The sequence below is a fragment of the Vanacampus margaritifer genome, chromosome 19 (genome assembly GCF_051991255.1).
Source record: "Vanacampus margaritifer isolate UIUO_Vmar chromosome 19, RoL_Vmar_1.0, whole genome shotgun sequence".
Lineage (NCBI taxonomy): Eukaryota > Metazoa > Chordata > Actinopteri > Syngnathiformes > Syngnathidae > Vanacampus > Vanacampus margaritifer.
In genome coordinates this window covers 5162641-5190513 of record NC_135450.1, presented here as the reverse complement: position 1 = coordinate 5190513, position 27873 = coordinate 5162641, and the positions used below count along the sequence as shown (strand labels likewise).

The following is a 27873-nucleotide window of genomic DNA, read 5'->3' as shown; positions in this document are numbered from 1 at the left end:
CTAACTGCAAGAGATCAAAAATGATGGTCTCTTCTTGGAGATAACCAAATAGGAGGAGGGGCATAGCTCAGGTGTTAATGTGGCCGTCTCCCAAGATGAAGGTTGTGAGTTCGTTCCTCGACCCTTGAGTGACTTATTTGTATTTTTTTCAATTCTTTATTTTACTTTCTTTCTATTGTAAATACTAGACTACTCTAAAATAGTCAAATTTACTCTAAATAGAGTCAAATTACTCTACTGTGTGGTTTGTATGCCTGTCACAGGCAAAAGCAATACAATATGTCGTAGAAATTGCGGAAATATCAGAAGTGCCCAAATGTTTGGAATTGTCAATTGCAAAAGAAGAATTTAATGCCACACAGTATCTTTACCAATTCATTACTAAATTGTTCTCAGTCTTTGCAAATGTTTTCAACACTTATCTTCAAGAAATTAATGTTTTTAGAAAAATAAAATGGTGAAATTACATGGCCTTTAAAACTATAAGCACTGTTCAGGCAGGTGTGCCAAGGAAAAGTAGTGGTAAACAAGTAGGAAATAATTAGTTTAAGCTCAGACTGCACTGCATTATTGATAGGAACTGCTAATGTGAGACAGTTATGTATAAATCTTCATGCACATGTAAGCATTTGAACAGATAAAAGCTTCTTCTTAAATAGACGACTCCTTCAAATAAAGGCATAGCACTCAGCGGTTGAGTAAATAACACACCTGTGTCACTATTGAGTAAGCTTTTTGTTTTTATTTTCTGGAAGGTTATAGTTGCTATTGTGCAACACAAAGTAAATATGATTAGCACGTCTGCCTCACAGTTATGAGGTTCTGGGTTTAAATCTTGGCTGCTGACTCCCACGTTCCAAAAACGTGCAGGTTTTGGTGAATTGAAGACCCTAATTTGTGAATGTGAGCATGAATGGTTGTTTGTCCAGAGATATGATGGCGAGATATGAGTGGCTAGTGCTACCAGTCTATTGAAAAAAACAGTGATAATAAAAAAAATAATAATAAAATAAATAAATAAATAAATAAAATCCAAATACTAGTCTATCTTCACGGCTTAGAATAGTTGGCTTAAGTGCATTAAATAAGAGATTGATGAACTGCACTGTGTGTTCAATTTACTGCATCATTTTATCTTCTGAGTCACGCTTTAACTCAGACAATGCACATTTGGAGCCTTTACAAAGGATTCGTCGCACTCCGCAGCCGTCATGTGACTAATGGTGTACGTTTAACCCCACGTGTGCCCCACTTAGACTAACACGTCATGATAATAGTACCATTAGGACTGGGTGCTTGAGTGCAATTACATGTTTGGATTTTAACATACAGCTCTCTCCGTGGCAGGCTTCAGACAATGCCGTGTTAAGATGTACTGATATTGTACACACTAGCTCCAGGATCCCTCACCTCTCCAAGGTGGTGACCATCGCAAACACCGCTGCCATGTCCTTTTTGGCCAGGTAATGTCTCCTTAGCAACAAAAATGTCAAGATATGACTGCATTTATAGCACATATCAATTATGCTAGAGAATGTTGGCACTACGATACTTCTCACTGTCCCCACAGGGCAGCAGAGAAGCTCAACCTGACAGCGAGGAGAAAAGGCCAGGCTTCCGACGCAGCTCCTGCTCATCTCTCCAATGGCTTCAGGGATCTCATCCAGAAAAACCCTCCTCCTGTCCCCTCCTGCCTGCTCCAAGCTGCTATCAGAACCAAAGACTCGCCCAATGTTGGCAAGGTAATTACTGAAGATTATTTGTTAACAATCACACCAGTTCCTTAAATTTAAAGCTATCTATCAAATGATTACTGCAAGGGTCCTGCTACATGGTTTATGTCCAAAACATCCACATCCGCTAGGACCTAATCAATCAGCGTCAGTTGGGCGCACCCAGTGAGAGTCCAACCAGTGTTCGTGGCCAAAACAATCTCTATTTTTGGTTCTTGTTCTTGGCAGCAGAGGCACATCGAATAAAATTCAGTACATTGGCCATAACATTAGTGCATGTGGTGGTGTTACTGTCTCTCCTTGTTTCAAATCTGTATATCATCCGCTCTCTATCATCTGCTCTCTACAGAGAAATAACAGTTTAGTTCAAATTATTTATATTTTAATAAGCATATATGATGGGAGTGCTAATTATTTTTGCCTAATCGCTTAAATACATGTAACTTGCTGAATTCTTGACGGATTTACAAACAAATTGTTTTATTAGACAAAAAAAAAGATTCAGGCTAGATTTTTAAATCACTTTTTTTTTTTTACGCAGCATAGTTGTTTGTCATTTCGGTGTCATATCTTACAACAAAAATCAAAAGTGATTGAGAATTTTGGAGAGTTTAGCAATCGACAATTATTTCAAAGTATATGCCCCTGACTGACTGTAATGTTCTGAACGATGGCGCAGCCCTGTCCCAAGATGGCTCCCCCGTGACGACGTTACTTCACATTGGCTCAAAGTGCACATGCGCCATCTAGTGTTTGTATATATTTATAATTATAAGTCCTTGAGCTATGATGAAACAGATCCAGCAGCTTGTTATGTCAGTTGTTACTCACTTTGTACAGTACCACCACCTACAGGGCTGGAGGTTAACTGTTGCTCTTGCCATTTAACAGTTTTTCAATCAATTAAGTGAGCAGAACATATTTAGAATTGTGTTTTAATTAGGGTTGACAAAATTAGTTATTTTAACGCCACAAATTTCTTTAGCGCACGATTAATGACCGCCCCTTACTTGGAAAGCCTGTACTCAAGGAATTCCAGTGGTGAAGCGGCTGACACGTCCATGTCAAAATTTAGCAGTAATAAATTTAATAATAATGCATATATTTGTGGAGACTGAGTTCAAGTTGTATTTTACCAAGTTAAAAATGTGCAGAATTTCAAAAGTTACTTCATGTTAAAGATTAGATCACTCTTAATATGAAAAGAAAAATTCACTGAGCTGTCACCAACGTGTTAAATGCAATTATGCCATCTAGTGGCAGAAAAATGACCTCAACATATATCAATATCACATTCGTTTTTTTACAGTAGAGTACAGCTTTTTAATTCTAACTCACTTTTATGAATTATTATGAAATTACTGGATCAATGACTAAAAGATGCAGCCATGTTTCTATTAGTTTAACATTTTTTCCACTTTTAAGTTAACAAGAGTAGGAAACTTAGAAAAACATTTTATTGTACATTTAGAACATATATAAAATTTGCCATTAATCGTGTGTTAACTAATGAAGTCATGCGATTAATTACGATTAAAAAAATGAATCACCTGACACCCGTAGTTATAATACTTCACATTGCTATGTTGCTAAGAAGAGAACTGATTTTGATTGATTCCATTTCACAACGGCGTTGGAAGTCATGGTTTCAATGTAGAATGGTTTATTAGACAAAAAAAAAGATTCAGGCTAGATTTTTAAATCACTTTTTTTTTACGCAGCATAGTTGTTTGTGTCATTTCGGTGTTATATCTTACAACAAAAATCAAAAGTGATTGAGAATTTTGGAGAGTTTAGCAATCGACAATTATTTCAAAGTATATGCCCCATTGACTGTAATGTTCTGAACGATGGAGCAGCCCTGTCCCAAGATGGCTGCCCTGTGGCGACGTTACTTCACATTGACTCAAAGTGCACATGCGCCAACTAGTGTTTGTATATATTTATAATTATAAGTACTTGAGCTATGATGAAACAGATCAAGCAGCTTGTTATGTCAGTTGTTACTCACTTTGTACAGTACCACCATCTACAGGGCTGGAGGGTAACTGATGCTCTTGCCATTTAACAGTTTTTCAATCAATTAAGTGAGCAGAACATATTTAGAATTGTGTTTTAATTAGGGTTGACAAAATTAGTTCTTTTAACACCACAAATTTCTTTAGCGCACGATTAATGACCGCTCCTTACTTGGAAAGCCTGTACTCAAGGAATTCCAGTGGCAAAGCAGCTGACACGTCCATGTCAAAATTTAGCAGTAATACATTTAATAATAATGCATATATTTGTGGAGACTGAGTTCAAGTTGTATTTTACCAAGTTAAAAATGTGCAGAATTTCAAAAGTTACTTCATGTTAAAGATTAGATCGCTCTTAATATGAAAAGAAAAAATCACTGAGCTACCACCAACGTGTTAAATGCAATTATGCCATCTAGTGGCAGAAAAATGACCTCAACACATATCAATATCACATTCGTTTTTTTACAGTACAGTACAGCTTTTTAATTCTAACTCAATTTTATGAATTATTATGAAATTGCTGTATCAATGACTAAAAGATGCAGCCATGTTTCTATTAGTTTAACATTTTTTTCCACTTTTAAGTTAACAAGAGTAGGAAACTTAGAAAAACATTTTATTGTACATTTTATTGTACATTTAGAACAGATATAAAATTTGCAATTAATCGTGTGTTAACTAATGAAGTCATGCGATTAATTACGATTAAAAAATTTAATCACCTGACACCCGTAGTTATAATACTTCACATTGCTATGTTGCTAAGAAGAGAACTGATTTTGATTGATTCCTTTTCACAACGGCGTTGGAAGTCATGGTTTCAATGTAGAATGTAATGTGTGGAGACAAACAGCAGTATTGGTTCACTGGTGGTGCATCTTTACAAGCGCCATTCCAAACCACAAATGCCATCGTGTAAGCATCATTAGCAGCCATATTGAATTGTAAAGACATCACGGTCAATTTGGAGGGGATCCTGTATCACCCCCCTTCTTCATGATGCAATGTTAGGTGGTGCTAATGCCTCCATCTTATTCTCTCCTTCCCCATCCTTCTTGACCATTGGGAAAAGTGGGCTCGATCAATAAGGACGGCCTACTCGTCCTTGTCTCATAGACAGACTCTTGGGTTGAGTCTAGAATTACAGATAAAGGCTCAGATATAGAGCCTGTCCCAGCTGCCTGAGCACTCAGCTCCGTTGTGCTTCTGCGTGCTAGATTTTATGCGTGTGAAAGAGAAGAAAAACATTTCTGAGTTGTTGAAGTGTCTGTTGAATAATTGAACTCTCATAAATTTGGTTTGACACAGGTTCAATATGGTTCGGTGGACACTAGCTGCATACATTATCAAAATTATGAGGAGGAGAGAGGAAAAAAGAAATATCATGCGGCAGCATGGCTTTCAAATAGACAATGATTGATGATGTCATCCGGGCATTGTGCCGGCTGCTGCACTCATACATCAGTTTAACATCTCTTTACATTCATTCTCTGTATTATCCTTTGTGAGCTATACATTCTATTAGCCTAGTCGCCGTATGAGCTTGTGAGCAATGTTAAGTGGCTGTCAGTCGAGGTTGAGCCAAATTTAAGACCTCCGAGCACCTTCCCGTAAACCACTGCATTAAGTAATTAATGTCATGTCGAAAAACAGAGGGCGGTTTGCATCGCCATGTGTAGCTGTGAGTGAATACGTAGTTCCACTAGCTATGCTAATGAAATCAGTCATTTTGTTTTTGCCATGTGCTATGAATCAATAAAAAAGACTGAATGAATTAGAATTGTTCATTAAAACACCAAAATATACAACCAAACTATACTGTAATTTTGCCCTCCCAAAAATCAGCTCTTAAATGGTCACATACCATAATTGGAATGGTCATAGACGGTACAGTAATTTTAAATCTTCAAATAGCCGCAGAGAAGCAACACATACTGTACAAAGAATGCATACAACAATACTCACAGGCATATTTTGTCCATGCTTTGTGAGAACAATGACTATTACTGGAGCTTAGTTGGGGACCTTCCTTGTCTCTTTCTCTGGCTCTTATGACTGCATCTCTTCCAGTAGAGCTCAGTGCTGCTCAGTATGTTGTGTCCAAGATTATTTTAGTTAACTAAAACAAACAAAATAACTAAAACTAAATAATAATAATTCATTTTACCATGAGGTTCATTAAATATTGCACAAAAATAATACACATTTAAAAAACCCGAAAACTAATACTTAGACTAAAACTAATAAAAACAGAACTGCCCTGAAAACTAATCAAAATTAACTAAATTTAAAATAACAAAACTCAAAACAGAATGAAAACTAACTAAAATGAAAATTCCAAAACTATAATTACTCAAAATTAGGATTTACATTATCTGTCTACTGTAAAAACCCATACAAAATTTATAATTTGTAATGTAGCAGTATAACTATCTTAATCTCTTTAATAGTCATCCAAAGTGACTCTTTTCGTTTAATGCCATGTCCAGTTAAAACTAGTGCTGTCAAAGTTAAAGCGTGAACTGATTAAATAATCACAAAAAATTATCGCATTAATCATGAATTAACGCAGATTAATCGCACTATTAATTTTGACCATAGATTATGCTTTAGCGTGACAGCAGATGGCTACGTTTAAGGTAGCACAGGTTGTGTTTTATCAATAAACATAATTACATGCATTAAAGTAAAGCATTTAAAAAAATGTTTGCGTATCACATTTAGAATATTTGTTTATGTCAAAATATATTGGGGTAATTTTTGTTCCATTTTAAATTATGCAAGTAATTAACTGATTAGAAAAAGAGGATGAGCGTGTGCAGTGGATCAAAAAATGTTGAAGACGTCCTCATAACATTAAATGTCAAAAGAATTAACACATAACGGGTGCGCTTCAAATTTGGTGGAAAAAAAATGTTGATAAAAAAGCCTTTTTTTAATTAAGCAATTAATCATGATTAATCAAAATAAATAAAAATTCTAAAATGTGATAAATCTGATTTAAAAATTTTATCATTTGACAGCTCTAGTTAAAACAGAATTTTTCTCTGAAAGTCCTTTAAACAGCAAATATGAGAATTTGGCAGCATAAACACACTATATGTTGAAATGTTTCATGGTTTTCACAAGCCATGCATTTTTAAAAGTTGTGAATCTAATATGAAGATATTTTAGAAGCACTGCAGCACAGTAAATCTATGTGAAGTAATCCTAACCACGTGCCCTTCATGAGCCCTGAGATTTTTTTTTCTTTTGAATACTGGTAAGTACACTTGAAAAGTGAATGAAAAGTGTCCCAAAAAAATTCAAGCTATGGGCTGTCATTCGGCTGATTTTTTTTTTGCTTTGTCTTGGTGGCTGTGAGCTCAATACAACTCACTTCACAACGATTAGCAGTTTGGTTAATATTGAACAATTCATCAAAAATTAATTTTCAAGCAGTTTACTGCCATGTTCAGTTAAATGTATTGCCAAAGTAAACAGCAGACAAAGAGAACTACATGTTCTCTATTACTTTGCCTTAAAGGCTGGTAGCTTAATGCTAACACAATGGAAATCGCTGTAGAAGGGCTAATAAATAGCATTGATAATTTTTCAAGCAATGGATATCTGGACACAAACATGGTAACAATACTCACAGCCATATATTCTTTATCCTCTGCTAAGAATGACTAATAGTACTGTGACTTGAGCTGAGGGTGGCTCCATGTATATCCTTACATATTAAACTGCCCCCAGGTGGCCAAAGCATGTACACCAGAATGAGTGGTACAATGTCCAGTAAATTATCTGATTTGAAATATGAGTGTTTTGAGTTACAAGCTTAGTTGTGGAATGAATTAAACTAGCATCTCAAGGCACCACTGTGAATATATTTGACTACGGGTAAATGCTTTTTTGAGCGCCTGTGCACATTCTGAGGAAATAAAAAATTGTAGTTTGTATGATGTTTGACTGTCTTTAAAATATAGTATTATATAACTAAAGTCAAGTTCAGTAACTTGATAGTATTTTATTGATCTTTAATGAAATTCTGTTATCCGGTTTCAGCAATTGCAGTAACAAAATGGCAAATATGTTGCAGCAAGCAAACAAATGCAAGACAGTCACCAGAGGTCATACTTAGCAGCATGTTTACTGTCATAAAAAATACATAGACAAATTTAAAAAAGTGATGAGCAGCTAGTAAAATGGAAACGTAATTGAAAAGTGATAAAAAGTGAAGGGCTTAAAGAAATTCCTGTTGTAGTTCCTATTATAACCTTAGCATGGTTTATTGTTTGTCTTTTTTTTCCCAGGTCAAAGTTGTTTTGCGAATCAACCCAACAATGAACGAGGGCCACCCTCCAGTTCTCCACATCGATCCGACCAAGAAAAGAGCCATTTTATTAGAACCCGTGTGCCAAAGTCCATCGCGGGCTAAAAGAGCCTCCAGCAAAGATCTTCTCAAGGCTTTTCATTATGATGCTGTCTATCCTCAAGACTCCAGTCAGGTTTGGTGCTTCTTCCTCATCACTAAATAACACTTTAATTTGGATTTTCAATATTCCGCTCGAAGCGTATTAATACTGATTTAACTTAATGGAAGTTTAGCTTTACTCTGCACGCAACGAATGTTTTTCTGTCTATCTGATGACTTGGAAAATGATAGTCTGGGTAGCTCAATTGGCAAATCAATGGATTGTATTTAAGGCTGTCTGTACTGTAAAAAAAAAGAAAAAAAAAGAGAGTAATGTTTACTTGAAAAACCCTAGTAATGTTTTGTCACTCAGAAATTCTCAGTAAGTTTTACAAAGAGCGTTTGGAAAAGATTTTACCAGTTTATTATTTTAAAAAAAAAAGCTACTCAAGGGTTGAGGAACGGACCTACAACCTTCCAGTTGGGAGACATTCCTGCTGTGTGTTAATATATTGATAGTATCAGGCGGAATCCTTGTACCTCCACGACCCGTTTTTGGTCTCATTTTGGACACACCAGCAATGCAGTACACTGTAAACCCGAACGTTCAAAATACTCAAATACAGGTACACAATACAGGCGCTCCCCTACTTACGAACGAGTTACGTTCCGAGCGATCGTTCGTAAGGTGAATTTGTTCGTAAGTTGCTTCAGCGCTATATTTTGTATTATAATTTATGTTTAAAGCCTATATAAGTATATTGAAGGTTTATATAAGTATGTTTAAGGCTTGTATAAGTAAGCTGTATTGGTTTGTACTGAAAAAAACATTTAATAAAATGGAGAGAATACGTACAGTGCTGTACTGTACTACGTATGTTAGAGAGCGAGAGACACACACAGTATGTACATGTACGTAATAAGATAAATAAAATGAAGTTTAACTTACTTTTGGAAGATGTACTCGATGCTTAAGGAGATGATGGAGGAGGAAGAGGAGGATTTTATATCATGAGAGGGTCTTCGTCGTCGCTGGAATGGGCTTTAAAAGTTACTTCCTCCTTCATGGGGACAGGCGTTTCTTCCTCTTCCTCCTCGACACGTTGCTGAGCCTCCAATGCTGGGTGAGCTCTCACAGCGCCAAGCGTCGGTATTAGCGGCGGAAAGAAGCACTACTCGGAAAAAGGCGCGCATACAAAATCTAATTTACCGAACATTTTTCGACATACTGTACGCGCAGACATGTTCGTATGTACCGTTGTTCGTAACTCGAATGTTCGTAAGTAGGGGAGCGTCTGTACTCAAAGTTTCATAAAAACTTCTACCAACTTAACTTTTTTAAGTTGGTGTAACTTTGTATGCTTTTAGGAGTAATTTGTACTAAAAAAGTTTTGATTAAATTAAACTATACTAGTTTTTGGGAAACTTAAAAACATAACTTAGCTGATGTTTCATAATTTATTTTACTCATCAATTTGTAATTTTATTTTAGCCCTATAGTTGACATTGTAAATGATATTTTCTTCTCAGTTTCCTACCTGGTTTAAATAAATTAATAATAATTTATGTTAGATTATAAACATATGCTCATAGCAGGCGGCTTGGTGGGCAAGTGGTTAACATGTCTGCCTCCTAGTCAAGAGGTTGTGAGATCGAATCCGAATCCGGAGGTTGCATGTTCTCTACGCTCCTGCGTGGGTTTTCTCCGGGTACTCCACTTTCCGAAAAATATGCATGGTATGTTAATTGAACACTGAATTGTCCCTAGATTGTTTGTCTGTGTGCGCCCTGCCATTGGCTGGCAACCAGTTCAGGGTGTACCCCACCTACTTCCTGAAGACAGCTGGGATAGGCTCCAGCATTCCTGGGATTCTCGTGAGGACACACAGTGTATTTATGGTTTGGACTTCTGTTAACTTAGTCCAGTGGTTTTATAACATTTATAAGTTAGTAACTGAGAATTATTGAGTTGCTGTAATAGAAAGCTTCTAAGTAACTATGCATAAACAATTTTTTGGGGGTGTAATCCAACCATTCAAGTTCTGCAAAACTTTAACTTTTGAGTTGATCAACTCCAAAAAAGTGAGGCAACCGATTACCTCATTTAATAATTTTTTTATTTTTATTTTTTTAGCTCTGCTAACTTATTCGAGTTAACAGTGTATCGTGACAAACAGCAAGAGTGGCATGGCTCAGGTGGTAGAGTCGCCGTGTCCCAAGGTGAAGGTGATGAGCTGTTCGTTCCTCAACGCTTAAGGAACTTCTGTACTCAAAAATCTCCTTGTAAATGTTACTTAGAATTTCTGAGTGAAAAAACTTTACTAGTTTTTTTCCAAGTAAATATTACTTCTTCTTTTTTTTTTTTTTTTTTTTTTTTTACAGTGATGAGCTCTGCTTACAGTATTTAAGACAAAGGGAATTTGACAGAGCACACAAGTATCCCTTTCCATTGAATATGCTATTTCCCTGCAGAAATGAGTCATAAAATGTTTTCTGTCTTCTGTTCGTCCTTCTGACCAGACTGAGGTGTGTTCAGGCGTCTTGGCTGATGTCATCCGCTGTGTGCTGAGCGGCAGCGACGGATGTGTCCTGGGCTTGGGGTGCGCTGATGTGGGTGAGTAATGGCTTGCTGCGAGGGGCCACGGGTTCAAATTTAAAATGAGAGTGGGATGCTTTTATCTACGCTCAAGGACCATTTATCCATCCCCCCCTCCTCTTACACCTTCGTCCCACTCCTGTTGTCATCCATCCTTCCCTTATCACTCCATTTTTGTTGCGTCCTCGATACCCATCTCGAGCCCCCTTTGCTTCAATTTAACTATTTGGGATTTGTTATGACAGAAAAGTATTGCTGTTTAAAATCCTCTTCAACCAATCCATTCATCTTTCATGAATGACATTACACTGAAAAATCCACTACTTGATCATATGATTTTTTTTCCCCGTAAAGCTTCCCATAAATGATAGACACTCAAGCATACAGCACACACAAACACTTTTTATTGTATTTTGGGGATGCTCTGAGCGCAGAGGGTATTGTAAAGAAAATGGACTGTAAAATGTTGCTATTAAAGATATGGACCCTGCACTTAGCCTTGCTGAGAGCATGTTAGATACTGTTGAGGACACACACACACACACACACACACACACACACACGCACACACACACGCACACACACACACACACACACACACACACACACACACACACACACACACACACATGCACACACAGGGGTAAGGGCAGGGTCTCCTTGGAGCTTCTTTTTCACATGAAGCCACTCTCCGTAAATGAATTAGTTGGCCGATGCAGACTACACGTGGCCTGCAGCCGAGGGATATCAATCTCCTCCACAGAATACTATTCTGTCTGAATAAAAGGCAGTTTGGCCCCTAATTGGAATAAACCAATTATCTTATCCTCATTCAATTAATGTCTGGATTAGACAAACGGGTAAAACAGGCCTGTATATTTAACCGGATGCCGGGCAAAAGTGCATGATGAAGTAGAGTTGGGCGTTAGTCCATAAAAATATGTTTTGTAAAAAAATAAAATTAAAATTAAAATAATCATAATTTATGTATAGTTAGGTCCATTAGGTCCAGAAGTATTTTTGAAGACATGCAGTAATTGTTAACATATGACCATATATATTTTTAAAAGTGGATATATAATAGAAATAGACTTTTTAGCAGCTTGTATAATAAAAACAGATTCCAGTAGTGCCTGCCCACCCATTAAGTGTGAAATTTAACAACCAAGTAACTCTTTCATCTGCCTATTTCTAAGTTTTTTTTATTTTATTTATTTATTATTACTTTTTTTTAAACAAAATATTAGGTTTGTCAAAGTTAGTGTGTTAATTTTTAGTTCATTGAAAGTTCCTTTAACACCACTGATTCTTTTAACATGCATTTAATGACCGCCCCTTACTTGGAAATGTACTGGGGGAATTCCAGTCGCAATGCAGCAGACACGTCCATGTCAAAATTTAGCAGTAATAAATGTAATAATAATAATGCATATATCTGTGGAGACTGGGGTCAAGTTGTATTTTACAATTTTAAAAATGTGCAGAATTTCACAAATTACTTCATGTTAAAGATTAGATAGCTCCTAATATGAAAAGAAAATGTACTGAGCTGTCACCAACGTCTTACAAATGCAATTATGCCATTTAGTAGCAGAAAAATGACCTCAACACAAATCAATATCACACTGTTTTTTTTACAGTATAGTACATCTTTTTAATTTTACCTCAATTTTATGAATTATTATGAAATCAATTTCACTTTGTCCAAATTCTTCCAAATGTCTAATGCCTGAGGTCATATACGGTATATAGGCATTCCAATGGTATACTATGCATAGTCTATAATAGTTTATTTAGTTTTCTCCTTTGAAATAGTCCACGTACTTACATTTGTCTCAGATAGGGGCATATGTTAACTAGCCTTGTGTCCTGTGGTTGCCGCCACAGCTATATTTCACGCATGGAAAACATACTACATTTGATACATTCAGTCAAAGCATATGTTCATATGTCTCTTTATGGAAATACTATTGATATGGATTTTTGTGTGTGCTGGCCTTAAGTTAATAACACAAATATGACCAATCAAAATGTGTGTTATAATGCATACACAATCCCTGTTGTCTGCCATAGGCTCCTGGTCCAGCATGGTAGGGAACGCTGAGAGCATCCACAAGCTTGGGCTGATTCCATGTGCCATCTCCTGGCTGTATAGCGCCATCGAGAAGCGTCGGGAGAAGACGTGGACCGATCTTACTGTATCCGTATCTGCTGTGGAACTCTGCTGCGGAGAGGAAGACAAACTGAGAGATCTACTGGGGGAGGTCGCCCCTTCTTTGGGCAATGTACAGGACAGCCCAAGAGCCCACATTCGGCTCCAAGACGACCCCATCCATGGGATACAGGTAGAAAGAGAAATCTGGTCATTTAACCACTAACCACTCTGGTCTAACCACTTAACAGTAACAGCACCAACACTAATAATAGCAATAAAAAAAATAGTGGAAAATAAAATTGGCCCTAAAGCTGAACCTTGCGGTACACCCCAGATAAATGTAGAAGTGGCTGAGCAGTGGTTGCCTACGGAGTCCTCAAATGTTCACTCTAAAAGTAAGAGTTCAAACTAACTAACTAACTAACTAACTAGAAATGCAAGGCCAGAGACACGGCTGCATTAATGGATACATTGTAACTGGCTATTTGGATCTTCTCATGCATACAACTGAATGAAAGCATTTACATTGCTATGTAGTCTATGCAAATTAACACATTTATTTGAAGTCTTCTCAGATTGAAAAATTTAGATATTCACACACACAAAAAGTCAAATAAATATTTTCAGTGGTCATCCCGCAACTCGGGTTGAGGGTTCAATCCCAGCCCACTGTGACCATGGTGAAGTGTCCTTAAGCAAGATACTGAACCCTCAGTTAGTCCTGATCCTGCTTCATCAGTAGGAAAATGAAGTATCATTTATTATAATTGTGAAGGCAGTTGTTTTTTTCCATTTTGAATTTATTAGATTTTGCAGGTGCCGATGAGTGTATTGTACAGTACTGAATGTAAGCCAGATAGTCGACTTCTCACAAAATGTTTTCCACAAAATTTACATATTTTCACAGATGAAGCATTAAGTGGATTGCTAATTGCTAATACTAATGGCATATATTTGAGAAGACATTCTTGCAGTTGTGGTACGATTCCTGTTTCTGCTTATTAAGGTGCGATTGTGACAATACAGTTTTCCGTTTCAGCTCCGGAACCACAATCGGGTCAAGGCCCCAACTGCTGAGCGGGCTGCCTCCCTTCTGGATGTCGCCATTGCAGCACGTCGGCACAATGACTTCACCACGTTCTTGTCCCACAGCTCCGTAATGTTCTTCACTCTGCACGTTCAACCCCCTCGCACGCAAGAAAGCAGCACCGTTGGGAAAGGTTGTAATAAAATATTTATCTACCATGGGAGCTTGTACCAGGCAAATTAGATGGTGCTATATTAATTATAACTTAAGCTAACCCCGAATTTGCATCTTATTTAATTCAGTTTAACATTTAATAAAGAGCTCATGTTTTCTATTTTTATGTACTGTATTTTTTTTTTTTGTGCTTTAGGTTCACGTGGTTCAACCAAGTTGACTATGATTGATGTCTGTAGTGGCATGAGGGGCGGGGTTGGATATATCAAAAACAAACTTCCCCATTCGGACCTGGGCCCTGTTGTTTTGTCACTACTAAGTGGACATAAAACCATCCCCAAAAAGTAAGATTTAAAAAAAATAATAATTTTGTTACTGTATAACTGTTGTTTGATCCATTGTATCAATGTATGAATGAGACATGTGGTGAAATCTGAAATTGACCAAATTTGGACATTGGTTTACGCCTGACACTGACAACAATCAGATAACCAAATTGCAATTGAGTTGCTATCTTAAAAAAGATGAGGTTTGTGTTTTCTCTGTCTCCCATGTAGCTTTTTCATTGTATGCATAATATCAATGCAGTATTCCCATCAAAGTGATGTTGTGTATTGTCGGTAAGACAAGATAAGATTGTGTCAATGGAAAATGAAATGTAACATTGCTGAAGTATTATTTTGTTGCATGTCTGTGTGTGTGAGCAGGGGAAGTAAGTTAACCATGCTTCTTCGGGAGTCCTTGAGTCATGCTAACTGCCACACCGCAGTCATTGCTCAGGTTGCCAATTCACTGGCGCAGCTACACGAAACCACCTCCATCATCCAGCTGGCTTCTCGTATCCGAAGGTCCCAAAAGAGGACAAAGGTATTACACGTTATCAATTCAATAATTTTACTCAATTTGAATTGCGACTGTATGAAAGGATCACATACAGTATTTGTTTGTCTAAAATGTAGACATTTTAATTGTAGTATAGTAGGGTGACCGTATATAGCTTTCCAAAAAAGAGGACACTCGGCCCAGTCTAGAGATACTTAAAGTTTACTCAAAGATGTAACGTATGGGTAGAAAATAAAACTGAATACAAAACTCTGTTTTAAAATCTTACTTGACAAATAAATAAATAATGACATAATGGTCTAAGCTTTGCTCCCGTGTTCGACCCTGTTGTTGGGGGGTGGGGGGTCGAACCCATGCCATGACCATAAGAATAATAATACACACACGCGAAACTCACCTTTGTGAGTGTGAGACATTGATTTGTGTTGAGGTAATTTTTCTGCCAGTAGATGGCATAAGCATTTAATGTTGGACATTGATGACAGCACAGTGCAAGGGGTGGATGTTAATCGAGCGTTAAAAAGATGAGTGGTGTTAAAGGAACTTTAAACTAGGGCCCGACCAATTAATTGGCTGTTGATTAATCGGCTGCCGATTATAATCGGCCGATTATTGGCCTTCAAACATTGGCCAAAACAATCGGCCAATTGGGTCAAATGGCCGATTATTTGCCCCTTAAAACGTTATTGATTAAAACTGAAGTTTCCGACGCTGTGAAAGTACCCAGAATGCACCATTTTGCTTGCGTAGCATTAGCAACTAGCAAGCGTTTAGCATATGTTGTTCTGGTTATTCGGTTGTCCTTAAGCGTCCTTTAAGCGGTTTAATGACACCTCAGTTAACTGTAAAACTAAACACACGACGTTAAGAATTACATCCACTGTATATTTAAATACAAAACATGCTTCATTTTTAAAACATCGCTAGCCTAGCGCTAATGCTAAAAGCAAAGGGTGGGGGAATCCCATTCAAATGCTAACAGGAAGTTAGCATCAAATAACGAATATCCACACACAAATGTTGTGGGAATACATACCCACGGGTGAGATAACACTACGCAAAGGCACAAATCCTTCCCAATCTTTGAAAAACGAGTTATTCTAATATAATTCAATCACAACTTTCTTCTGTACTCATTTTAAGTGTGTACGCCATAGATGCACAGCACCACACTGCCCCCAAGAGGCCAAAACGCACAGGAACACTCTCACGTATTTATTCCTACTGTTTTTTCGGTTGCTATTTATTCTATTCTTATTTTACTTTCTAATTGTTTTATTTTGTCTTAGTCCTTTCAAGTTATATTTAAAGATGATATTTGAAGGATTCAAAGCTTTTCTCAAAATTCAAAGATGCAAACATCCAAGGATTTTTTTTTTGTCTTAACACAGAGGTCCCAGGTTAGCCCAGTAAGTCCCAAGACTTGTGAAAATAACACAAAATAAAAATATATAAAAGAAAAGGTTAATGCTTTACAACAGTAGTTAAACAAGTAAGAATGGTTTTATTATTGACACATGAATCGAAACAATTACCTTGCATACTTTATGAAATTTGTTGATAAGTGGACTTGTCATTCAAAGCAGAGAATCTTAATAGCGAAAGTTTGTGCGAGAGTGACACCCACTGAAAAGGAATTGGGGAGAGAGGGTAATTTTATACATTATATATATTTTTAAATAATCGGCAGATTAGTCAGTAATCTGTATTTTTTTCTGACAAAAATCTGTATTGGCAGCGGCCTAAAAAAAATGCATATTGGTCGGGCCCTAATTTAAATTAACTCGATGCACTAATTTTGACACCACTAAAAATGTAATATGTATTTCATGTCAAATATAGTCCAATACTAAAATTAACCTTGCCAATGTATCTTTGCTCAACAGCAATCCAGCTCATGCTCACCTAGTGGCAGGAGTTTGACAAGACAAAAGAGAGGCCCCACATCTTTTTCCCTGCGAGCTTTCCACTCCACAGATGAGGTTGACGTTGATGTGCAACATTTCCGTCTCCGCGGGGAGCTCGATGAACGCTCCAGTAGTGACCAGTCCTGTGACACAGTCATCCAAATAGACTCTGATGGTTTGATCCAACCTAGAGCTCCCCCAAGGTTAGCAAAACCTGAGTTTGTGCCCATTATACCCTCCTTACATCCAAATAAGGCTGACGTGGAAGACCCGGAGTTTACCGCTTTGCTCCAAGAGCTGCTGAAAATCCCCAAACTCCATGGAGAGAAGAAGAAAGATGACACTCAAGGGCAGACTGACATGCTGAAAGCCGAAATGAAGAAGCCAGAGAGGGACTGTCTTAAATGTGACACGTTTGCCGAGCTTCAGGAGCGCTTGGGCTGCATAGACGGCGAGGAAACAATGGATTTGCTCAAGTCCGCCTCAAAAGGGCCTCCTATTACCGATGTCACACAAAAACCACAATCCCAGAAAGACACGGTGAAAGAGACTGCTACAGACGCATTGGAGGCACCACAGATATTGAAGCAGGGGCTAGGCTGCAGTCAGACATTGGGTCGAGAGAAACAAACAGATGGTGCCTTTCATGGGGACAATTTTCAGAGAGAGGACTCTGGTCTTTATGATTGCGAGGAGTGCAGTGCAACCAGTTCCAGTGAGGAGCCACTGAATCAAACGCTCAATCGAAACATGACTTGTCGCTATCAGTTACCAAAACCTGGAGCAATTCAGTCTGCTGAAACACTAGCTTCTCAATTCTTAGATGTCAAAGTTGAGGGCATGGCTGCTAACAGTTCCCTTCAGCCTACAGAGAAACAGGAGAGTCATGAAGCAGCTGTCTGGTTCAAAGCAGACAAAAGGACTTCACCAGTTGGAAAGAGTTTACCTGCATCTCCCCCTTCTCCTCCCTGCACCTCTTCACAACCTAGCAGTTCTCTACTTGACAACAAAAAGGACGCTAAGGAATTGACAGCAACCATCACTGTAACTGTTCAACAGCCGCTGGATTTGAAAGGTCAAGATGAACTTGTCTTCTCTATGGTGGAGGAGGTGACCATTAGCGGCACACTTGACAGTGGAAGGACGGGAGGGAACATTATTTGCATCAAAGATACTGCCCAGTCAACGGCACACGTGCAAGGCTCTGCAGGCTCCCAACCGATCCAAATCATAAGCAATATAACTGAAGATTCTGCAGAAGCAAGTCAGACAAATGCCGCACAGAGCCGGGTGACCGCTATTGAAAAAGTACAGTATACCTCAAGAAGGGAAAGATTTCTCCCGTCATTTATAAATCCCATGCTTATAAATGCTGATGAACAGTGCGATGTCAAAGAAAGACAAAGAACTGTGACTAAAATAAAATGCCCGGAATCAGCTTCAGAGACTCACATAATAAGGTCAGACGAGATATGTAACTCAAGCTGCAATCTGATTCCCTGCGATCGACTGGCCTTGGAAAATGTATCTTCTCAGAACGACTCAATGTGCGGTACGGACAAAAGCCACCATGGAGACTGCGAGCATGTTTACTCCATGAACCCTCCAAAGGCCTTCCTGGGGGACGAGTCAACTCGCAGACGTGTTGGGAATAGTCGGGTAATTGGTCTTTCTTTAGGTTGCCTGGAAACGGGCATTGAACCCTTTAATGCAGGTAGTCTGCCTCGAAGTTGGCTAAACGCCAACCATCGCATGGCAGATGGTTGCGGAGACCCAAGGGGGGTGACATCATCCACTCCGTGCAGCCCCGGGGTTACCCTAGAGAGGAAAAGAGGCAAGCAGCCTTCCCCGGTGAACCACAGCCTCCACAGCGCTTCCTTGCCGAAATATGAAACAGACTCCAAGCAGGAGGTAAGGAGACCTCCCAGAAGGGGTCCTGGGAAGATGATGTCACCCTTGGAGGAGAGTGGCAGACATGTTAGTGCCAAAATGGATCAGATGACAAGCAAATCACTTGGGAGGAACACATGTGACTTCCCAATTTTTGACAGGGGAAGTAGCAGCACCTCTCCAAGCTATAAGGGGATCAACAAGAAAAGTTCTGATGGTTTTGGTAAAGGTGTTCACAAAGGAAATAGTGTTGGGGATTGTACGATACCAAGGGCAAGCAGAAGCTCCAGAAAACCTCGCCAGACGAGCCACAGTCATAATCCCAGCCCTTCTGAAACTGTAATTCAATCCAGGCAGACACATTCAAAGCTGTCTGCTGTCGGGAAACTGAAAATGGTTTGTCCCAAAGTGCGTCGCCTGTCTGCCCCGAGCATCAAGAACCTTAGTCTCCCCCGTAAAGGCCTGCAGCAGTCCATCAACCGGAGTGCCAGTCTTTCCCCGGACAGCAAAACTGTTCGCATTGAGAGGACTTCCTCATTTCTCTCTTCTTCCCCTCCAGCCTCCTTCCACTCCATCAGCCGCACTCCCAGTCAAAGCTCAACATGCTCGTCCACGAAATCTGCCATTCAGGGATTCACCAACGGTCGCATTTCAGACTTCCTAAAGGAAAGGTCCGCCAGCCCCACTTCATCAGGACCAGACCCAATGGGCTTGTTTCCTTCTCCGTACAGCCAAGTCACCTCTCCCCGGACGCCCCCTCACATGAGTGGGCATGCAAGCGAGACCACGAGTGTCCTGAGTGGTGATTTGCCACCAGCTATGGGTAAAACGTCGCTGTATTTCTCAAACAGGAATAGTACAATGAGCAGTGGCTATGACAGCTTGGTGAGGGACAGTGAAGCCACAACCAGCAGCACATCGAACAGAGATTCTGTTAGCGACAGGAGCGGCTCCCTTCTCAGAGAGGCTTACAGTAGCAGATCATCTCGGCGGAGAGGCAATACAGGTACAAAATGCAGTCCAAGTGTCAGATATGCTTATATGCAAAACAAACTTGTGGAAGAGGGGTGGCATGGCTCAGCGGTAGAGTGGTCGTCTCCCAATCTGGAGGTTGTGGGTTCGATCTCCAGCCCTAGTGACCATGTCAGTGTCCTTAAACAAAATGCAGCAATCCCAGTTGATCCTGATGCTGTGCCATCAGTAGGTAATTGCAAAGGCAAAAGTTTTGAGTACCTTGCAGGGTTATTATAGCTTTGTAATTTTCTTTTTAGTTAGTTTTTATGGAAGAGGATTAGGGCCAGTGAAGAGAGAGAAAAAAAGTTTGGCATGATTCTGACTTTAAAGTCAGAATTCTGAGAATAAAGTGAGAATTCGGACTTAAATCTAATACTTCTGACTTTAAAGTGAGAATTATGAATTTATTCTCAGAATTCTGAATAAAGTGAGCATAGTCAAGCATAGTCTTACTGAGATAAATCAAAAAAAAAAAAGTGGTATCGAACATCCCTAGTAGGAAGGATGAGTGATCCGTTTCTCGTATTTGAAGTAAGACCTGATTTTCACATCCTGTTATTGTGCCATTAAAACAAAATGAGCGAGTTTTTTTTCTTCTATTTTCAAATAACAGGATATCTTTTTAAATGCCAAATTTTAACATCTGACAGTCAAAGATGGTTAAGTATAACTAAAGAAAAAAACACTCTAAAATCAACATCTGCTTTGTTTGGTACTGAAATTTATAATGCTGAGTAGCTAGTTGCATTTCAGACAACAATTTTGACAGGAAATGTTGCAAAAGGGGCTCCTGACTGTCAAATGTTGAAACACCTCATAATAGTTTCATAGAAATGATTTTAAAAGAGAGTAGACATTTTATATTAATTAATGAATAGAAAAATGCTTCCACCCTACCATGTTGTGATGTGAATTGGAGATGACAAGTCTGTGGAATGCAGTCAGATCAAGCACACTTAGTGACCAGGAAAGCCTTACATTGCCAGAAGTCACATCATTAATGTATGAATCCAACACTTCACCCAGTAATGGAAGTTAAAATACAAAATCAGGTTGCACTTGGTTCAGAAAATAAAAAGGGTGAAAAGATCTGTTAAAAAGTGAGATGCAACATGGATACATTGCGTTATGTCTGTGTTGTTCAATTACAAAATTACAAAAATTATAAAAATGCTAAATTTGAAGGTTTTTTTTGTGTATACTGTACATTCACAAGTTTCAAAAATTGAAAACAGCTCAACAAAGTTCTCATGCTGGATTAATTTCTGTTTGTAGGCACGCACCCTCGTCAACTTTCCAGTGACGCACCCCTCGCCACAAGACAATCATCTAACGGCCTGCTATCTCGCTGGGCGGATCATGGAATCCCAGAGAACTTGGACGTCAGAGTATACGAAATTGACAATGTGCGACGGATGCAGAAAAAAGGTCCGGTTTGTTATGCACTATTAAATACAAAAAAGATTGTATGCAATACATTGCATCAATCTTTGATCATTTTTGTTTTTGCTTTCAAAATTATTAATAGCAACTACGATGTATATATCTGAACATTTCCTATTGGCTGTGTTAACACTTGATTGTACATTAACACAAACAAATACACAATCACAGCAAGGGATCAAATTGGAAACAGTCTGGCCCCATGAGACCGAAGCCTGCCTCCACCACACTCAAACGTTGCCTGTTGATGCATTTTTAATGACCACATGGGGGGGAATTGGGTCAATGTGCAGTAAAGAACAAAGAATGAACTAGCTCAACATGTTGTGGGCAAAGGCCTGAAATATGATTTTTAAACAGTGTTGTGTTTCTTTAAAAATAATACCCATGCTGTACATAACCATAATACTGTAAGCATGATTTGATTAATTTTGTTGAGTGGCTTGGATGGAGACATTAGAGACCTTTTTTCAGTCCCCAGTGGGCCATGTCTGATGTCTTTATTACACAAAGAGTGGAGGCGGTTGTAAAATGTGTGTGTGTTGGGGTGTGTCAGACTTCTTGTCCTGGCCTACTTATACACACACAGTTCTTGGGGCCAATGTTAGAGTTCGGTCAAGGTGAGGGTAATAATGTTAATGGTTTTCATAAACCTGCCAGAAACGTGATAATAAATGAAAGTGAAGAGATCATGTGCAATATGAAACTGTTTGCATTTTCAGGGTCTCACATGTTTCAGCGGCAAGCAGCAGTAGACGATTATAGACGTCGGAGCCCAATCCCACAAAATGAGCAAAGATCTGGAGCAGAATCTCGTGCAGGAGCGTACCATACAGAACCAAAACTGTGAGTGATGGGATTTTCCTGGGAAATATGCAAGTTACTCTACAAAGTCACAATGTTATTATTTGTCATTGTTGAAGTTATTATTGTAGCTCTTCCTGTCAATGAAAAAAAAAGAAGCTTTGAAGTGTTTCCTGCTCAGTCACAGATGGCTTGGCGTTACACTAACAAATTTCTGTAAAATCTACAGTAAAGAATTACATCATTTTTTTTTTAAATTTTACAGTATTTTACTCTATGCAGCAATGCATTATGGGTAAAACAAAGTTCATTATAGGTAAAAACACAGTATAGTAGTTTGCTGTACTGTATAATACTGTAAATTTTATAGCGACTATGTTTTGGCACATATTTATGTGGATTACAGGTAAATACTGTAAAGACTGTTGTATTTTGGCAGGTATCTCTATACGTAGTATTCACTGACATCATTGGATCGCTACCCTCATGGTGGGGCAACTTTCCAGTGAAGTCAATTTTGCTTCTATTGAGTTTACATCGAATGTTATTTTGTTATTGACGAATGTCAGTCACCCTGAGCTTCCTCTTGTCATGTCTGGCTTTGGTTGAGGATCCCGATTGGTCCTGAGTGGATTCCTGCCCTTTCGCAGGCTGACCAATCCGGGCCCTCAGCCACTTGTGCCTGGCCCCAGCTGTGATTAGTTACCCTAATTGGTGTGGGTGTATTTAATTCCCGGGTGGTGATCAGTTCCTTGTGGGATCATTGCCACCCTCGGAGTTCTGTCTGTCATTTTGATTTTTGTACGTTTCAGTTCCTTGTTTATTTTAATACTAACCAGTACCCTGGTTAGTGTTTGTTTGCAAAATAAACCACGCCAGTCTCGCCTGCACTGATTCTCCTGCCTCCCTGCATTTTGGGTCCTCCACTCCACACGCCGACAGACACCATGCCGCTCCGTGACCACACCGTGACGGAGCAGCATGGTGTCTGTCGGCGTGTGGAGTGGAGGACCCAAAATGCAGGGAGGCAGGAGAATCAGTGCAGGCGAGACTGGCGTGGTTTATTTTGCAAACAAACACTAACCAGGGTACTGGTTAGTATTAAAATAAACAAGGAACTGAAACGTACAAAAATCAAAATGACAGACAGAACTCCGAGGGTGGCAATGATCCCACAAGGAACTGATCACCACCCGGGAATTAAATACACCCACACCAATTAGGGTAACTAATCACAGCTGGGGCCAGGCACAAGTGGCTGAGGGCCCGGATTGGTCAGCCTGCGAAAGGGCAGGAATCCACTCAGGAACAATCGGGATCCAAAGCCAAATCTTCCCAGACATGACACCTCTAACGTTACTTGTGTAAGCAAGACGTATGCGAAAGATTTAGCTCAACACTCTTTGCAGCGGTAAACGTTGAAACGTTTGGGTAGTCGAATTCGATTGAATTACAAACATTTGAGGTGAAGAATCTCGGGTTATTCTTAAAGTAGCTAGTTCCCCCCGAACGCGCTAGCTACTAACGCTAGCATGTTACAACAACAACAACAAAAAAACATTGTTGATTCATCACTTATTTTCGTACACTTCAACAACAATTTCAACTTTTGGGCTGCTGTTAAAGGAAAATAAGAGAGGAGGGTATTTGGAGAGATCTCAAAATCGAATATCTTGATCACAAATCTATGTTTAGCCAGAGTTAGCCATCGCTAGCGGCTCACATATATCACGATCGCATTATGGTAAAATCATTTTTACCATCTTGCTATGACACTTACCTTAATCAAAATGGCCAGAACACACTTTGGTAGACTTTGTCGATTGGAAATCTTTTAGATGTATCTTTGTAATTCCGGACACTTCTTGCACACAATGTGGGGCAAATGACGGCATGTGAATACTATCTAGAAGTTTCACTTCACATCTTTGTTCGCCCAACTTTGCACCCGTGAACGGCACACGTGTGCACCATTGTGAAGCGGTTGGTGAAAATCCGGAATGAATGAACAAATGAATGAATCAAAGTAACTTGGAATAAGCAACACGAGTGCTTTTCAGAATTTGGTTGCGTTGTCTTGCTGGTCTTTTGCCCCACGAAAGGCGTGCTGCGTCGATAGGTGGGGGTCGGTCACGTCATGTGAATACTATATTAAAGGAGAAGAAGCAAATAGCAGACCCTGTATTGTCACCGGAGCAAGGACAAGAGTAATATTTACTCAGATTTTTAATGTGTGCTTTTATTGTTGCTTGTGCTGTGCACTTTGAGATTTATTTTATACATGTAAAGTGTGTTACAAATAAAATCTATTATTATTATTATTAAATTACCATTATAAATTATAAATACAGAAGACAAAAAAACACATTTTCACTTAATAATGAGCGACCAACTTGTTTTAAATTTTAAATAATCAACTTTTTCCTTTTTTTTTTTTAAACTTAAATGTAAACTGCTTAGCGTCACGCTATTTTCCTCTAGAAATTCTCTCCATAGATTTTGGCCTATGAGACAAGATGGCGTCAGAACCACAGTAGCGATTTTGCCGACTAAATCAGCACATTTGAGTATGCCTGGTTTGTTAAAAAAAAAAGAAAAAGTAAAAAAGATCAGCATGGCAAGTGTGTCAGGCTGTCAACATCGAAGTGCGCACAGTCATTTACACCTTTCAAAAGTAATCAAACAGCCCTCACACTTGCTTGGCAGCGCTAGCCACGTTAGCGTTCGGTCTCTTGTCCATCATATACTGTACTTGTTACATCACTGTCCTGCAGGCGACCTTCAGCTGCGTTTCGAGGTGGCCTTCCTGGCGCTCCTGGAGGACCTTGAGTAGATGACTGCACAGCTGGTAAAGAGGGAGAAGATGACCTGTCTGGATGCCCTTACAGAAAACGGAAGTTTATTAACAGCCACAGAGCTGCCTGAGTTTCACACGGTAGTTAAAGTAAATCAGGTACACACTACATGTATGTTAACTACACAATTTTCACTTATTAATTAAATATATGTCACCTTAATGTTGCTTTTAGTGTAGTCAGATACGATATAATATAGTATTTTCTTGTAAATAAAGACAATTTTGATGCACTTACAATGGAGGAACTTTTTTTTAACCATCCTTTCAGCACTTGCATGTTTTATTTTCCTGACCAAAAATACTATATATAGCTGTATATATGGCTTATTATCTACTGTATATTTTAAAGTTGTTGGTCCAGTTGGTCATTTCAGCCTCTAATTTATGCACACTTGTGAATTGTTTTTTTTTCTTTAATGATATCACTTTTGCTGTTTTTCATCACTGAATGTACATTGTTGTCAGTATATTACATTGTTTCTCTCTGCCTGTCTGCCATTTTGCCTTATTTGGAGAGGCACTGAAAAACACTATTACGACACTCACTGTAGCTCAAATGAATTTCTGTCTTAGTCTGATGAAAAAACATGTTTGCTTTTTTCAAAGTTTTGATTGATCTGACAATAGGTTTAGCCCTTTTGTGTTAGTTTCCTATTGGAAAATCCTTAATGACTTGCTGTATTGTATATACTTTTTGGTGCTGAACCAATGAAATAAAATTGTTCGTCTTTTGAATTTAATGTCGATGATGAAGGCAAAGAGGCTTCACACAATAGGGCGGTTTGATATCTGCTTTGAAGGGGCACACTTGGGTAAATTCCCTTGTAGTCGCTCAAAACCCAAATCTGCAAAAATAAACTTCCCAACTTTGATGTTTGTTACTGTGTGGAATATTGACGTTTGTGTATGTATATCTGTCTGTGTTACATTACTATATGTGACATCACTAAGATTTAAGGGGGAAAAAAAAAGTAAAACTAAAGTAATGCATATCGACAACAAGATTAGCACACCTTGTATCATGTAGCCAAACCCTTTTAAAGTTGTAAATAGCTTAACATACTTTAAGGGGCATCATTTCTGTAGAAGCCCTTCGGTGGGCAAAGGAGACCCTCTCAACAACTCACATTCCCAACTCAAGATTTGATGTGAGAACCCCTTAAGCCCGACAGACAGGCTTGTTGTGCTTTTGAATCTGTTCGCGTGGTTAGCATTAGCATTTTTTCAGGCAGCGCTTCTGTTGTTTCCCATGTTTGTTGACACTTCAACGCTTCAAGGTCTTGTGAGCCGTGCCGAGGGCAGCAAATTGAATTTGGGTTGAAATGCGCACACACTCCCATTTATTCCAATGTCCAGATCACAACATGCGCTCTTAATACATTTTAATTTGTGATCTCATTCTCCTTCACAGTCTCAATGAGATTGCATTGTCAGATTAATTATTTCCAGTACACTGAATGTACAAAATAAATAAACACTGACCTTGCACCTTGTGTAACTGAGAGATATAGTCAACTCTCAAACAATGTAGCAACTTGTGGAACACTTGTCTTCAGAATCCCCCATGGGCTGAGGAATGCGGACATTTAGTGGGTGGAAAGAGTTTAAGGACAAATACTTGAGTAATGCATTTATTTTTTTCAATGAATTTTTAATTTTTACTCCCCCCCCCCCAAAAAAAAAAAAGCAGGCTACTATAAGTGTCATAAAAAAAAATATATATATATATATATCAGTGACATATTTTTGACGGCAGTGATCAGTGACAAATTTTGCTGTGCGAACCCCCCGTTCCTGATTGGGCGGACTGGTTTCATGTTAGTTCCTGGTTGGCTGTTTTCCTTGGGTTCATCGAGTGTCAGTATTGAATGTTGTGTTTACAAACAGCAATGGAAATCCGTTGGACATTAACGGTGAACATACTATTACAACATCAATACAAAATACCAAAATGCTTGCTTAAAGAAGTCAACCCCAACATTTTCTTTACAATATGTTCTATGCAGCCCCACTAGTCGAAACATAGCATTCTGACTAATATTGTGTTTGTGGACTATGAGCAAAATCCACCTGTTTTTCTACATTTCAAGTGGCGGCCATTTTGCTGTTGACTGAAAATGACATCAAATTTGGTCAAGGTCCAGGTAATAACCAATCACGGCTCTGCTTCAGAAAACAGGTCAGCCGTGATTGGTCGTTACCTGATGATGTTATTTTCAGTCAACATGTACTGCGCGGTGGCTGACTGTCCATGGACGGCGCAGCGGGACAGCAAACCCCCCCCCCCCCCCCCCCCCCCAAAAAAAAAAAAAACAGGAGAGCAACTGGAAATCTAGAGGTTCACTTTTATTAAAAATAAACAAAAAAACTGGGCTAGGAGTAGACTAGGCGCCACCGCGCGTTACAATTATCGTGCCTCCCTGGCGTCAAAAACGTTCACTGCCAAAAAACACAAAAGAACATGCCCACAAAAAAAAAAGAGGCGCCACCCTGTGGTGCGGTGCCACACTGCAGATGGTTACAAACAGCAAGTGTCATAATGGCCGAAATGGAAATTTTGCTGCTTAATTCATATTCCACAAAAGTAATATTAATCACAGAATAGTGTTTAGACTAGCGGGATGCATAGAACACATTGCAAAAAATATTTTTGGGTTGACTTCCTGTTTCAAAAAAAAAAAATTCTTCATGTCTGTGATTCACTATTATTATAGGACTTGATAGATTGGTTTTAGTGATCTTAATAAATGAAAGTGATGGTAAATACAGCCAATTTGTTCATTATTCACTCATTTTATTTTCTCTAAATATTTAATTTAATAAAATTGTATTTGATTTCCCCTCCTAAATGTACTAGCGACTAAAGTGGAAGAATTTCAAAGTGGCATACCAGGTTCCTGGCATCTTTCCATTTTTCAGGGTATGCGGCCTTCGGAGAGAAAAAAAATCCCCTGATCGGAAGTGAAACAAAACATTTTGAACGTGCCCTTGCTGTTACTGTATATAAGCG

At 38.8% G+C, this 27873-nt stretch overlaps 1 protein-coding gene across 1 annotated transcript in view; it reads left to right on the top strand.

Moving 5' to 3' along the window:
• The window catches only part of kif26bb (kinesin family member 26Bb), a 33190-nt gene extending 7592 nt beyond the window's left edge, over nt 1–25598 (top strand). The window contains exons 4-15 of the mRNA XM_077553425.1: nt 1348–1463; nt 1571–1742; nt 8053–8247; nt 10674–10767; nt 12823–13094; nt 13944–14124; nt 14302–14449; nt 14813–14972; nt 16835–19751; nt 21035–21187; nt 21925–22048; nt 24781–25598. Coding sequence (XP_077409551.1) covers nt 1348–1463; nt 1571–1742; nt 8053–8247; nt 10674–10767; nt 12823–13094; nt 13944–14124; nt 14302–14449; nt 14813–14972; nt 16835–19751; nt 21035–21187; nt 21925–22048; nt 24781–24835 — 4587 coding nt within the window. The 3' untranslated portion in view covers nt 24836–25598. The remainder of the gene's footprint in view (nt 1–1347; nt 1464–1570; nt 1743–8052; nt 8248–10673; nt 10768–12822; nt 13095–13943; nt 14125–14301; nt 14450–14812; nt 14973–16834; nt 19752–21034; nt 21188–21924; nt 22049–24780) is intronic.
• The last annotated feature ends 2275 nt before the right edge of the window (nt 25599–27873 follow it).